This window comes from Centroberyx affinis, unplaced genomic scaffold, assembly GCF_046629955.1.
Source record: "Centroberyx affinis isolate AG114_WGS23_722 - 3 ecotype Tasmania unplaced genomic scaffold, CSIRO-AGI_Caff_v1 ptg000332l_1, whole genome shotgun sequence".
Classification (NCBI taxonomy): domain Eukaryota; kingdom Metazoa; phylum Chordata; class Actinopteri; order Beryciformes; family Berycidae; genus Centroberyx; species Centroberyx affinis.
The window spans coordinates 195,109-210,925 of record NW_027279007.1 but is presented as its reverse complement, the minus strand read 5'-3'; the positions used below and the strand labels follow the sequence as shown (position 1 = coordinate 210,925).

General features: G+C 42.4%; 1 protein-coding gene across 1 annotated transcript in view; it reads left to right on the top strand.

The window, feature by feature from the left end:
- Positions 1–15,817, top strand: part of thsd7ba (thrombospondin, type I, domain containing 7Ba) — a 134,408-nt gene that overhangs the window by 65,284 nt on the left and 53,307 nt on the right. The window contains exons 8-12 of the mRNA XM_071515230.1: positions 533–764; positions 4,341–4,456; positions 6,149–6,281; positions 7,181–7,284; positions 14,078–14,269. Of these exons, the coding sequence (XP_071371331.1) occupies positions 533–764; positions 4,341–4,456; positions 6,149–6,281; positions 7,181–7,284; positions 14,078–14,269 (777 nt within the window). The remainder of the gene's footprint in view (positions 1–532; positions 765–4,340; positions 4,457–6,148; positions 6,282–7,180; positions 7,285–14,077; positions 14,270–15,817) is intronic.

Sequence of the window (15,817 nt, the reverse complement as noted above, 5' to 3'; positions counted from 1 at the left end):
GATGTTTCGCTGACCCAATACTATGGTTAGCTTGAAAAGTGTCAACTCAATTAACCTGATTTTTTTTCCTAGTTTTCTAGCTAACTAGCGAGCAGCTAGCAAAGCAACCAATGTTAATATTATCATGTGACTATCCACTACTAACACTAGCTTCTAGTGTGCTAATCAGTTATGCTTACAACAAGACAGTGATGTTTCGCTGACACAATACTACGGTTAGCTAGCTAACAAGCTGACATTATCTAAATCAGCCAGATATACCAGTGGCAAAATGATCAGTTCCCAGTCAAAGACAGCCCAGAAATTAACCGCGTCTATTGAATTCTGTTGAGACAGTCAAGTTGTATGTTTAGAGAGGCGATTAGCTGTTGACCACAAGCTTTCGACCGCCAATATGGTCTCCAGAGGGTGTGTCACGTCACCTGAAAGCCCTCCATAGGCTCAAGATGTTCAAGATTGCTCCTTTTGAGCATCTCTCTGTAACTATACATTTCTTTGATGCTGTGGCTCTTTCATGTGTGTTGACGGCCAGAAGGGACGGAGTGTCCGGCGGCTCCGGCACTGGAGGAGTGGAGAGTCTGCAACGATCATCCTTGCATGGTGTTCTACTGGGAGGCCTCTGCGTGGGGGCCCTGCATCGAGGACGCCTCCACGAACCTCAACGGAACCGGCTTCTGGAACGGGACCCCGACCTGCGGCGTCGGCGTCCAGATCCGCAAAGTCAACTGCATGAAGATGAACGTCGGACAAGTCATAAGTAAAAGGTATGTCCTCTGACCGGGCTGCTGATTTCCGGCATGCATATTTATGTGACCCCGCAGCTTAGCCTGGTTTTAGATCCCAGACAGCGCGTCCTGTGGGAAAGGGATGGGTAAGGAGTAAAAGAGCTTTCTAAAAGCAGGGGGAGGAGTTGAGAGGTGATCATGTTTCTCTTTCAGAGAAATCATTTAAGAACACCGTCTCCATTTTCTAAAAGCATCTTATTTGAAGATACACAGCGTATGCTTTTATTCACTGACGGATGACCCAGAGGACCTGATGTACTGCGAAATTCTATCCCCAGAGTGTTTTGTGCATCAATGCCTCCAATTGTGCTATCTGCCTGTGTTTAGGATTATTTTTTTTTGTGAACCTGAGATCCATTTTACTTATGCGCCACCATTATCTACTCCTCTTTCAGCAATACAATATCACACTGCTAAAGGCTTTTCTACGGTGGCTATAATGATGTTATAGCCCACACCAGGAAGCTAGATTTATAAATAATTCAGCCAGTTTGTCCTTCTTTAGCTCGATATATTATTGACAGGGCCATAAAGTGGGTTATGGAGAGGCGTTTCTCATGTGCTCGTCCTATCCCCCACAACAGAGGTTTTAATGAAACCTGTCATTTTTGCTCCACCAGCAGATCTCGCGTGTACAGTATGCCACTAGTTCAATAACATCTTTAGTATTGCTCTGTCCGGAGAGTGTTCATTTAATGGAGCAGCACCCCACACATATGTTACTATTCATCATAGCTGCTTTTGACTTGGTGTGTCTGCCATGTGAAGCTGCCTTTTCCTGCGGCGCTCCTGACCTGTGCAATGCTAGACATACAAAAGGTTAGCGATGTGACCTTGCAGACACAACACCGATATGACATATTGAGCCTCATATGGTATGATTAAGACTCCAGAGACATCACACACTCTGCTAGCATGTATGTCTTCGAGACTGAAGAAAGGGCAGAATATTTTTAAGATTTTTTTTGTTTTTTTGTTTCAGCGAGCTGTTATTTTCAGCCTCACCTCAGAATGTCGATCTTAAAGTTTGATTGCGGGAATGTCCTTCGCATTTCTGAGTAGTAGAAGAGGACGCATCACTCCTGGATGTTGTTTTGACTTCAGTCAGCAGGCACATCTAAGCATGTCTTGCCCAGTGGTGGAAGAAGTACTGAGATCTTTTACTTAAGTAAAAGTAGCAATACAACAATGTGAAGATACTCCATTACAAGTAAAAGTCCTGCATTCAAAATCTTACTTAAGTAAAAGTACATAAGTATTGGCAGCAAAATGTACTTAGAGTATCAAACTAAACGTACTCATTATGCAAACTGTCCCCATTTAGAGAGTTATATTTTTCATAAATTACTGGAATATTAATACTGATTTATTGACATACATGTACATGTAAGCAGCATTTTAAAGTTGTCAACGTGAAGCTAATCTTAACAATTTAGCTTTACTTTTGGGCAGTCTAATCTATAACAATGCTATTTTATAGTTATCTTATAAAGATGATCAAATGTTTTAAATATAAAATATTGATCTGAAAAGTAAATAGTAACTATAGCTGTGAAATAAATGTAATGGAGTAAAAAGTACAATATTTCCCTCTAAAATGTAGTGGAGTATAAGTACAAAGTAGTATAAAATGGAAATACTCAAGTAAAGTACAAGTACCTCAAAATTGTACTTAAGTACAGTACTTGAGTAAATGTACTTAGTTACTTTCCACCACTGGTCTTGCCTAGCCACAGTCTTTATGGCCGTGGCTCAATAAAAGGTTAGCCGGTCTTTCTTAGCATCAGTGTCAAACACTCAGGACACATTATATCGATTTGAAATGACTTCTGCGTCTGTTCCCCTCCCGTTCCTCACATATTGAAGATGAGATGTTCATCTGCGAGCTGAAGCGGCAGTAGTAAGGGCATAACACAACATGACACTCAAAAATGTCAACCCACCACTTTCGGTGTCACTGAAAGCGGTGGGTTAGATTACTGATAACAATTTTGAGCATGCAATCAATGATGTGCAAGAGACGTTTGAAAGTTCTTCACTATGTCGCCCTCAAACACTGTGGCCTTCTCTGCAGCGCCTGATCTGCAGCTTCTGTACCCTGATTCCTTCACTCTGGGATTGCTACATAATATCCTCCCAGCTGCTCCGTTGCTTTGCCATGCCCTCTGGCATGCATCACTGGAGAGAGAGAGAGAGAGAGAGGAGAGAGAGGAGAGAGAGGAGGGATAAAGCTGGGGATGGATGGGTTTTATATATCTTGCCTCCTCTCGCTCTGGCATACTTTGATCTCGCTCCTTTCTGCGGCTGGCAGGATGTAGCACCATGCTGTGTCTCCAGTGAGACCCTGGATCTGGTTGTTGAGTAAAGGGAGTCGGTCACACTGGGGAGAAACCGTGATGCCCCGTTGGGTGAGGTTGTGGGCGGGGGGGTGTCGGGGCTGCGCGTTGATGAGGACATCAAAGCACATGACTTGTATTTGATTTTTTGCGTCGGCGTGCAAAACCCCGCCTATTCAAGGTTGCGCGATGCACAAAATAAAACGCACCCAAAGGGGCTTGTAACAACGCATAATGTAATAACTCGACAAAATGTAATAAAGCTGTTTCACAAAGAATACAACATTGGTAAATGGAGGGAAAACACATGACGATTTGATATTTTAAGACCGCGTAATTGATGAATGTAGGTGAAGTGCCTCTTTAAAGCCCGCATAATGGCGTCCTTGGCACCCCAGGAGTGATTCATTGGTAAACAGTTTGCATATCCTCACTTTTCTCAGCTTTAATTAGCAGCCATGCTGTGGACTTTGATTGATTTCCCTCCTAGAGCAGTCCTGTCTCCCGGGTGGCAGCGAAAGGCTACTGTGGTCGCTCTGCGTGCGGGGAGATGGATGCACTCACGCAGTTCTTCAAACGCATCCAAAATGTCTGTTTTCTCCTCGTTATATCGCAGCACATAAACCCACACACTCCTATTAACGCTAGATTCCGTATATGGTAATTGCAATGTCATCCATTCTATCTACCATATTTCGTTTCACAAATACAAGCATGTATTTGAATCGGTGTTTTCAATTTGCTGAATGGCCGTGTTGTTTGAAATGAGTGAACAGTATTGTATAATTCAGATGATAATCAGGAAGGCAGTCTCAGCCAAGGTGCGGCGTCCTTGGAAGATATTGCATATTAATGACTCTTAAGTAAGCTAATTGGTATTCACAACTGACAGTGGGATATGATCCATAAACTACAGGTGCTTTGCATGCTTGGACGGTGAAGGGATCTGTTCACAGTGCAAGATTTAGGCCTGGCAGAGCGGCCGAATCTGTGAGAAAACTGTAAATCTTTGCATTTATCCACATTTTCCAGCGGGCGAGGCGGCGGCGGGAGAACATGTAATCAGTCATGCTGGCCGGGGCGAGATGTGTGATGTCAAGGAGAGGGCAGCTGTTCTGCCGCGCTGTCCTGTTACCAGCGTGACCGGGGACACTTCATCATCACCCGGGGGGGGGAAAGCGAGAATTTAAGACCTCTGTCTGTCTGTCTGTGTGTTTAGGTGTCCGGATTCGGCCCGTCCAGAAGCCGTCCGGCCCTGTTTGCTCCCCTGTAAGAAAGACTGCATCGTGACACCCTTCAGCGAATGGACAGCCTGCCCGTCAGCCTGTATGCCAGGTAGCCCTCCGGGAAATCCGCTTGCATCACTCTGAACTCAATTTTGCAATGCCTGTCTAACACCTCCACAACCCTTTCCCAAATTAATAAGATATCCTGCATCTAGATACCTACTGGGACTGTTACTGAAGTTAGTGGATATTTTAAGGCCTTTGTGTGTAATGAAATTTTGGTGTAGGCAAATCAGTGGTGTGGTGGTACATAAAAAGCTGGGTAAACTATCACCTCCAGTCGGTGAGCATCATAATGCATCACAGTGTCAACCACCAAAATAAACACAAATCAGTTATAATTTCAGAAAAAAGAGTAATTTAAAAATATTCTATCCTTATATAACTTACATCAATTTGATAGTTAAAACGCCTACATTTGATACTACAACTGAAAAGGTTGGCAAACTGAGTTTAGGTGGGTTTACAATTATATATATACAGTATATACAATTACCATATATGAAATCCTCCACTACATCCCTGTGTTGTATACTATATATTGCTGTTGTCGTGTGAAAATGTCGTAACACCAATTGTGGTGATTTTCATATTTGAACTTAAATTAAAGGATGGCATGGAGTTCTATGGGTTGAGAAAAGTCTACGACCCTTGGTACTTATTAACGCATGGTGGTCAATCTGAAAACATGGCTGTTTTTGACATGTTGGAGATCCAAGATATTCACCAAACAGCGATGATATTCAAATTTCTATATCAGAAATGAGAAAACTTTTTAATTAACACAGAAACAACAACAACAGCAACAACAACAATAATGACAACAGCAAAAGCAGAAACAACAACCAGTAATGCACAACACACAGAATCACAAGCCAGCAATCCACATACCACATAAGGTGCTAGGTGCTAGGTGTAAATTAGCATCAAATAGTATAAATGTATAGCATGAAGTAGGCATAATAATTATATTTACTGTAGCTGCAGCATAACAGTAAATGCACTATGGCAACTATTGTTGGATATTATATATAGTGTGCTGAGTGAATATGAGTAACAGCAATACAGTGCCGCTAGGGGATTTAAAATGATAAAATATTGCCATACAAACGTGCTCCCCACTCTTGGAATGGGTCTCCAATGTATTCAATGATTACATTTTAACGTAAATGACAGTGGTAATTGTCCATTGCATTAAGCCGACTCATCAAGAGGAAAATAGATATTTAATGGGTTTGACCAATATGTGTACTGTAAGTGTCTCGGAAATCAAAAGTATGTAATTGTTTTAAAAGAACTGAGCCGGCTTCTCATCTCTGTAAATATGCTTTAGTCCATTGGGTCCCGCTGACGATGTGATCACTTTCTTAATTGCCCCATTTTCAATATTTAGTAATTAGTGTTGTGTAATGAGCCTTGGAGCCGGAGCCAAATGAAGCCATTTCAGTGGGATGTGTGTCGGGAAACAGGCTGCGAAGAACATCGTAAGTCACAAGGGCTAGCCAATCATGATCACATCGACTTTCATTTTGTCTCGAGTCCTCTCTTTTTTTCCAGCCACTTCCTCTAGATATTATACAGGACTGGAGATACCGTGTCTCCATTTGCTTGGTGTCCCAGGTCATTATCCATCAACCGCTGTCATTTTACTTTCTGTACCCCTAACATTCACTTTAATTCAACTGGGAACTCGAATATGCGCAAATGACGGCAGGTCAAGAGTGTGTCTCTCGTTCGACAGCAAACACGACGGCGGCCACGCAGTCTCGATACAGGACCATCGTTCAGAGGTCTGCTAATGGAGGACAAGAGTGTCCAGACACACTGTACGAAGAGAGGGAATGTGAATCGCTTCCTGTGTGTCCAGCCTACAGGTGAACACACACACACACACACACACACACACACACACACACACACACACTCCAATCCAAAACCTCAGGAAGAGCTTTTTCTTTTAGCTTCAGTCCAAGGATTTAGCCCTTTTATTGAAATGCTTTACAAGTGACCTTATTCACACAACGGCCATTTTGAACACTCAAGGTTAGAAACTGTACCTGGAAGAGCGAGTCCAGCTGCTGTGCTACTGTTGTGAACCAAGAACGGAGCTCAAGTATCCAGAGGGATATGTTTACATTTGAATATATTTAGTCTGTTATTGTTAGCTACCAGCTGCTAAATTCAAAAAGTTGCTGTGGTTGTTGTTGTCAAGATTGCTAGCTAATTTGATGACGGTTAGCTTTATCTGTATTTTGTCCTCACTTCTGTGTTGAAGTAATGCTACTTTTATGTCAGTCTTCCAGGTAGAGTTTCACACCCCAAGTGGTCAAAATGGCCGCTGTGTGAATAAGGTTCAATAGCTCCATGTTCTGGCTTGTCTCTGTTGATGCCAGTAAAATCACACCTAAAGAAATGTGATTGATGTACATGTTCTGACTGGTCTATTAATGCCAGTCAAATCTGAGTATGTTACTCAGACTGTTATGCCACTGCAGCCACATTTTGTGTGCATGCAAACATTTTCAGGCCATTTGTTTTGCAGCAGAAACATGACACAATTATCACATAACACAAAGTATAAATAGGTAACGCTAAGCTAAAATGTGACTCCGTTCAGCTGTTCACACCGAGTAGAAAACACACATTAGATCGGTGTCACACGTGAGGGGGAAAAACAGAGTGGGATACTTCAAGCTGCAGTGTGAATGCAGCCTCAGTAATTCACCGTGACACCATAGTCTTCCTCAGTTGCTGCCTCTGTGCTTGCGTGCAGGTGGAGGACACACAAGTGGCACAGCTGCACGCTGGTTCCAGATTCCGTTCGACAAGGGATAGCTGGAGCCGGGGAAGCTTGTGGAAACGGTTTAGAGACAAGAGGCGAGTGATTTCCTTCTTTTTCTGATCTATTCTGTCTTCCTCTCTACACCTGCCACATCAACAGTTTAAGCCTTGTTCAACCGTCTATGCACTGTCCTCATTTAATGAGACCTAATAGCCCTTTCAGAAGCGCGCCTTTAACAAGCAGAAGTGATGGCAACATGAAAAAAAAAAAAAACGCCAATTTGTCCAGAGAGTGTTGCCAGATGAACCTGTCTGTCTGCTGTTTGATGATCTCATCACAGCAGCGGGTCTCTTATTAATGAATGCAACAAATCAGATGGCAGCAGCGCATCTTAGGCTGGAAGAATAATAGACCTCTTGCACACATAGCAGACGCGCAAAACACATGCACACACACACACACACACACACACTTAAGGCGTGCACACACACACACACACAGTGGAAGAGAGAGAAATGACAGTAAGCGGGTGAGAAAGTGAGAGAGGCCATGAAAGGCACCGCAGCTTAAAACGCGCCCATCCTGATTGCGTGCCGTGTATCAAGCTCATTTTTAAAAACCTCTTTGACTCGCGCCACAATGTCCTATGAATCCAAATTTATCGTGCCCGTGAAAATGAATTTCATTGCTTGGGTTTTCTGATGTCATTAAGTCAGAAGTGGACGTTCCCCTCGTCACCAGACAGGTGCATGTCGGCGCCTATCTGGTCGACGAAGAACCGCGTTTCTCCGAGCGGAGCCGCGGAGCCGAATCGTTAAAAAAAGCCAAGAGTGTTAATTGGATCATTTCAGACTCATTTAGAGGAGAGCAAAATGTCCCAATAAATCCCAGAAACTGGCTGTTGTGTCTAATTTACTGAGACGATTCGAGCGAAGTTCTCAGTCGCTTACCGTGCCGCCGTGAGAACTTTCCCTCGCGCTTCCGCTCTCGGCGCCGCTCGCCTTTACCCGGCGGCCCGGTTATGAGTGACATTTCTCAAGTAAATTTATATGACTTCTCGGCGGCGTTCCCAGGGTTTAGAGTAGCCCTCGTTGACCTTTTAGAGCTTCCTATTTGAATGTGATTAGGAGAGCGCTTAAGTGAAATACCTGTGACATTTCAACAAACTTTTAAGTGTTAGGTTGGAATCGCTAGAATGTTGGTCATTAGAGACACTGAGTGGAAATATAGTTTTAAACAATGTGATGTATTTTACCTGACTTTACTTCCACTTATTTGAAGTGGCTCAAACCAATCCAGTGAAAAAACAAAAAATGTAATTTTATTATTTTCGTCTTTAGTTTTGTCTTGACTACTTTACTTTACTTGTCTAAGAGAAAAACAGAATTGTTCATATTGTAGGACTTAAAACATGCTTTGTATGCCCTAAAAGTTATTGTAATGTGTGGTTATGGTGCTTGTAGGGGTATTTTCCTATGCAAAATAAAGCCTTAACAAGATCCTCTTAAGATATACAGTATTGCAGAGTCCCAAAATAGTCTGGTAAGCCTTGCACTGTACAGCACAAAAACACACTCCATGCATCCACACAGCCTTAATTTAGCAATATTTTGCAGCAGCAGATACTCAGGTGCACCAGCAGTTAAAAGTAGTTTTTAAATAAACCCTCTGAGCCACAGATACAAATGAGAGAGCCGGAGAGTGTTGCCGTGCAAACAGACTTGCTTCATCAGCATATGGCTGAATAAATAGGGCGAAGTAGTAGGCTGTAAATTGCGCCCAGTCAACCAGCGAGAGTGGTACCTCTGCAGAATGCAAAGAGACAGAGCTGTAGTCTTGTGTGCTGTCTTACAGGAGCACATACAACATGCATGTAGATATAGAAATTGCATTAGATAGTATTAGTGCCTTTTAACCCCCCAACAACCATTTCGCCATGCATGCACAGATTCATTATTCACTTGGAGTTGGGAGATATTAATTATATATATACAGTGTGTATAAATAGAGCAATAATACCTGAGAGGGTAGAATTCCTACGAAACCAAACCCCTTAATTTTAGCCCTGAAATGTCCTTCATTTCTCATTACATAAACATTAATTAGACATTAAAAATAACAGCTTTAAAAAGGGTAAGGTTAGTATCATTGTTTTTTTTAAGGGATTTATTCATGGGTTGATTCATGGAGACACTATTCATTAAGGGATTTTTCATGGTTTTTGTGCATGATTTACAGGGTTATTAATGAGTTATTAATGGAAAGTTCCTGTCTCCCTGAATTTTACATTCAATTAGAAAGTAAGGAGTCAAACATTAAGAGGTGTTTAAGGGGGTTCTGATGGGGTCTCCTCCATTAATTACTCCCTTAACTCATTTTAAGGGGATTTTGCATGAATTAAGGGGTGAATTAATGTAAATGTAAGGGTATTTCAAGGGATTAGTGGCTGTCCTCAAGGAGAAAACAAGAAGGTTTTAAGAAACATTACCTCCCTGGTTAAAAGAAGAGTTTAGCCATACCAGTAAAGCAGGAATTATCAGCACAGTCAGGACGCGTCTGTGACCAATCAGATCGTAAGGCCAGGATCCAGGCCGAGTCGTAGGGAAGGGCGAGCCATAAGGTCCGCGCTTTACAAAGCCAATATGCCCCTGGCCGGATTAAACGCTTCCTCGCGTTTTCAGTGCATCCCCGGCCCTATGCAAGATGCAAGGCTGCATGTCCAGAGAATGCTAATGTCTGACTTCAAGGCTGGAATGAGATGAAGTCGGCGGTATGTATGCCGGCCCGACATGCCGGGGGTCACAGATAAGATGCATTCCTAAATAACACAAGAGTTGAGGGGATGAATCTTTACCCTGGCCCCCAAAAAACACAAACTCTTTCACTAAACAGGAGAAAACTCCGGGATGCCTTTGTGATCTCGTGGCTGGAAACTTGGAAGTCGGTAATGAGCTCATAGATTTTTTTTGCACTAATTAAACCCCCCCCCCCCCCCCCCCCCCCGCCCCCCCTTGAATTGAGCCAACCTGTGGGTCATAATCGCTTGGATGTGTTAGAACCCTTTCTGAGCAGAACCACCACTGTTTTATTCAGTAGAAGACGAGTAATACTGATCAAATTTCAATTAGAACATGATAGAGATCAAACTTCTCCTCGCTAGACTGGCTTGTAACAGTTGGCGGTAGGAAAGATCTGGGTCCAGTGAGTCCGATCCACATTACTATTCGCCCTGTAACACATGGAAATTAAATTTACTGGGAAGGGATGGAAGAACTGGTGTCCATGTAATGATGTAAAATATAACATGCTGTTTTGGGTCGAAGCAGCTGTGGGACTGGAGCTTGATAATGGCTATCCACAGAAAGGGAATCTGATTAAAATGTGATTATTAAAGACTGTCCTTTTGCCTCCAAGTCCGCAAAGTTCCCCTTCAAAAACTTGAAAGCAGAGTGCGACGAGCCTCTTCAAAGACTGGCGAAGACATGGCCACCTTTCTAAGTAATTGCGTAATTAAAGATGATCCCTGTCAGTGGCAGGGATACCGTGACCAAAAAAAAGAACGTTAACGATTTGGAGAGGAGATGATAAGAAAGGCCACGCAGATGGGCTTAGGCGAAGAAACGCTGGAATAATTGTGCTAAAAATGGACGGTTTGCGATTTAAAATCGGAATGTCACTACTGTCAGCACTCGCAGGCCGGGGCTCCGCTAATAACAGACATTGGGAATGAGAGATTGGGGGTGTGGGAGGGAAAGAAATAGTCTGGTTAAGTGGACAGAGCTGACATCCAAGAAAAACAGTCGCTTTCTGCTGCGGTGTTAATTGAACTAATATCTCATTAGCTGTTGATGATGAGATGTGTTATGCAAACCGTTTTGTTTACAGGAAAATAAAAATCCATTGTTGAAGGTTTAGCATAATATAATCGGTGTTGTTTTCCGGCAGCTCTGTGAACTAAGGATCAACTAACCGTAGTCTTAAGAGGATCATTTTCATTTCATTTCACCAGCCAGACAAACTACAGTGAGACAAACAAGTAACCGACATATGCGATATAATTTAGATGCATAGAAAGGGCGCCATAAAATACCAGGTGATTTTTTTTTTTTTTCATAGCATTTAATGCGAATTGCACATAAATGCCTTAAAGAGCTCTTTAATGTGGACCACCCTCCCACACAGCTTCAGCGAGAGGCGCAGGAGCCCGGCGCTTTCTGTCAGAGGGCGAAATTTAAAAGTCAAATAGGAATCAATACGATGGGTTAAAGGCATGTTTGTAGATCAATGAACCCGGGGGGGGGGGGGTGCACATTCCATGATAACATTCCTACATCCCCACAGGGATGGTTTTGTCCATGCGCCCCCCCCCCCCCATCCGCTTCTTTGATTTTTCATCCATTTGAACACGGCTGGTTAGATAAACAAGAAGCAATATTAGAGGTGCTCCGTCCCTCTTTGTGTGATATTTTCCCTCCTCTTGCATGCCAAATGTCACGCACTCTGAAATGTCAATGTTGGCAATTAGGGAAATGATTCCTCTCGCACTTGGCAGGACTACTGATTGTTATGATTCAAACCTCTTTCCCGGCGAGTCCCTCAATCAGGTGGCGCGTTCTCGTGATTCACATTCTGTAAATAGAGCATGCACTCTGTATTGCTATTATTTTTTCGGACCCACCGCCATGGCGCGCTTGTGAAAATAGTAACTCAGGAACGAAATGTGACAGAAGCATCATACTTACACCACAGGCTCCTCCTGTAGAGTAGGTGATCGGATTTTTGGAGCACCTTGCTGCATACATTTGCATATTAAGGACAAAATGATTTTCTTGAAACGACTATAACACCTTAATGCTTTAAGATACAGAGCTCATATTAATGCCAGCCGTGTGTTATGTGAAGTATGTTGACATAGAAATATTCGCTAATTAATGCATTCATTAGCTTAATTAACGACTTCATAATTGGTTATGTTTAATATATGATGGTGATTATGGCGGGACATTAGGCAGCTCAAGTGCCGCCTGTTTTGTAATGACATTTGGAAACTTGGAGAGATCATGTGTCCTCACACTGTGCTCCAGCATTTAAAAAATTACACTGATTGGCCCAATGGGGGCGCTATAATTCAATAAGGTCAAAACTTTTAACTCAAATGTGATATCTCAGATACTGCTGGACCAATTTTGACAAAACTTGGAGGAATGATTCTCTGACATTTAAAAACATAATACTGATTTGCCTGATGGGGATGCTACAGTTAAAGGTCAAAAGTCCTAACTCCTACACTATAAGTACAATGGACATGAAACTTGCTCCATACAAATTTCACTGCCTGGACTAATGAGAGCACTATAATAAAAGGTCAAAATTTTAAACTCAAATGTGTTATCTCCACTGGTCCAATTTTGAGAAAAACGTTGCATTTTGGTAATGCGTTCTTGTGTTTTACAAAATTAAATTGATTAGCCTGATGGAGGCGCTGTAATTAAAGGTCAACATTTCTAACTTTGAAAAAACATAACAGCTACACCGCTGGTTCGAGACATTCGGTGAAACTTTTTTTTTTTCTCAACAAGGACAATTTCTGTTTTTAAGCCAAGTGTTTGCCATTTAAAAGCGACTCTGCCGTACCTCTCATATTAATCCTGCCTTCTGTTCTCAGCCTTTATTACAGTATCTACTTTTTCCTCCTCAGCTGCAGCCGGCTCTCACAAAAAGCGGCTTCCACTTCTTTGACAGTTTTCTGTCTCCATTGAGGGATATGAAAGAGTTGCCAGCACTTGTGCAAGGGTATATTCCAAAAGTCCTCAAAGGCAGCTGAATTGAATTGACTGTGCAATTCTGCTTCTAGTTAAACAAGTACTACATGAGGTGCTTAGTAATAGCAATAAGCCATCTGGTCTTCCTGTGAGTTCCAAGTAATTATTCCAACCACACATGGACACATATTGCAGCTACAGTACTGGGTTGTGATGTCTTTATTCTTCTTTGATCAGATACTGATACTTTGATTATATATACATCATTCTATCATTACAATGACAGACTTAGCTTGCATATTAATTTGTTATATATGAATACCTTGCTTTGGTAAAATAAATCTTAGTTATCAAAGAAGTTAGCATTAGTATTTCAGTATGTCTTTATAGCTATGACATGCACATTGCACCACAACTCTTATTAAGGCATGTAGAAACCTATCTTTTCTTTTAAAGTTCATTCAGTCAAACAGAAACAAAGCCAGAGAGTGAGAAGTGAGAATCTGCTGGATCAGCAAACTTCTCCCTTCCTGTTCCTCATGAGTCAAGCCCTCAGTCTGAATCTGAGTTATGGTTAGCAGTTGCTGGATGAGGATCTGAGCTCATATTTAAGATGGGATTATTTAAAGGTGCATTAAGTATGGTATTTACTGCCCCATTGCCCAAAATGACCATAACAATTGCTTGGCCAGGTGTTGAGATTTTTGGCCTTCAAAACTCACTTTCCAGCCAGTACTCTGTTTTGGAACAAAAACTTGTTGCATTTTTAACTGCTCAATGATTAAAAACAATACTATGAGTGAGCAAGACATTTCAGCTATGAAGGCCTAGTTCTCCAGTCAAAAAAAACACATGATGACGCAGTATCATTATTCCAATATTGTGCATGGTGATCCCTCTTCACTAGACATTTCTGTTGGATCTCTGCCGTAAATAGCTACCTTACTCCTCTCTATTGTGAACAAGTGACTTCATTATCTGCGTCAGTTACAAGCCACTGTAAGCAGTGCCAGAGATCTGTCGATGTTGTCGAATTTCCCGCTCCCAGCGGAGGTCGATAAAAGTCACAGATTACTTCGCGCCCCTTTGATCGGAGTGCCATCATTGCCCACCTCTATGTCCGCAGGAGTCCGATGCGTCGGGGAGGACGGAGAGCTGGTCAATATGACGGAGTGCCTGCGCTGGGCCGGTGTCCTGCCCCCTCAGATCAGACGGTGCCGCGTGGCCTGCAAGGACGACTGCGCTCTGACGGCTTGGTCCAAGTTCACCGAATGCGCCGGCTGCGGCAGCTCCCGGAGCCGCAAGCGCTCGCTCACAGGTAAAGGCGATACTCTCCCGTTCACAGACCCAGACGCTACTCCAGTATACCACTCCGTCACTGCCAGTAGAGCAAATGGATTATCCTCTCAGGCCAAGCAGTCTCACATAGAAAGGAAAAGCACACTCCATCTGTACTAAGTAGCCACTTCTACGAGTAAAGAGCACTTAATCCTAGCCATTGGTTGCTCTCTATCTTTCTCCCCATCTCCAACAGCCAATGTCAGTGCATTGACAGTATGGTGTTGCACTAGCAGGGCTGTACAGTGCGATGAATGAATTTACTGCAGTAGCACCCGTGCGATACAGTTTTGCGTGTGTGTGGAGCCGCATGCTTGTGTGAAGTGAGGGTTTGTGTGCTTGTTCATGTGTGAGGTGAATCGATGGCGCATCGCTATTCTACTTGGTAGTTGTAGTCTACCGTGCGATTAAAAATCATGTCCCCGGCTGTGTAGAGGGGGGCTGCCCATTGTTCCGAAACCCCAATAGTCCGAAAAATGTACCATTGGACCGAAAGCCCATTTGTCCGAGAGCCCGTTATCCCGAAAACAAACGGCCATTGCTCCGAAAATACACACTCTCCCTGCAGTTAGAAAGATTCATGGCCTGCAATCAGTCGGCCCTGCCTCCTAATGTTTCACACCCTCTTTCCCCCGGTTGATTGGGAGCATCTGTGTATATATACTGTATATGGCTGTCGGAACTGACGTCCGGTAACTTACCAACTAGGCTACACCACTCGGCTGCTCCAAACACCAGACCATGTGCGTCCATGAAGAAAACGTGAGCAGCTTGTTCTTCTTAGGGGATTAAGCCCTCACTACCATCGTAATATCACTGCTGCATGGAACGCTGCATAATTCCAACCAAGAAGGATTGTTAGAGTAAATATCCGACCGCGAGGTCCGAAAGCCAGCTTCCTCTGTTGCACCCAGGAAGGTCCGATGATGTCATTCTGCATAATAATTAGCCATGTGCTTCTGTTTGTTTGAGAAACGATGGAAGATTTAGTGTGAACAATGGACAGATAAAGAGAGATAAATTTGCCTCAGAATAGATTCATTTCATTATAATTATTATTTGGAATGTTTGTTTAAATTATAGTTAAGCTAATTTGTTAACTTGTTAATATTGCCATTTATTTACAATTCACTCCGATGTGCTGGAGATAAACAGAAAAAGTAAATGAATAATAAGGAAATATTCTATACAAATAAAATGAAATAAATCACATCCTTTGTCCTCAGATCATTATTATGTGTAACAAGTTAACAAATTAGTTTAACTATAATTTAAACAAACATTCCAAATAATAATTATAATGAAATGAATCTACTCTGAGGCAAATTTATCTTTATCTGTCCATTGTTCACACTAAATCTTCCATTCGGAATCAAATCGAATCGTGAGATTCCCAAAGATTCACACCCCTAATTTGAAGCGTAATATATTAATGTTTTGTATACAGTTGTTATGTCCCTGCAATTTACCATTATGGGCAAATAAAGAAAATGTTTGTCTGAAAACATTTTTTGTTAAGGTTTGGATT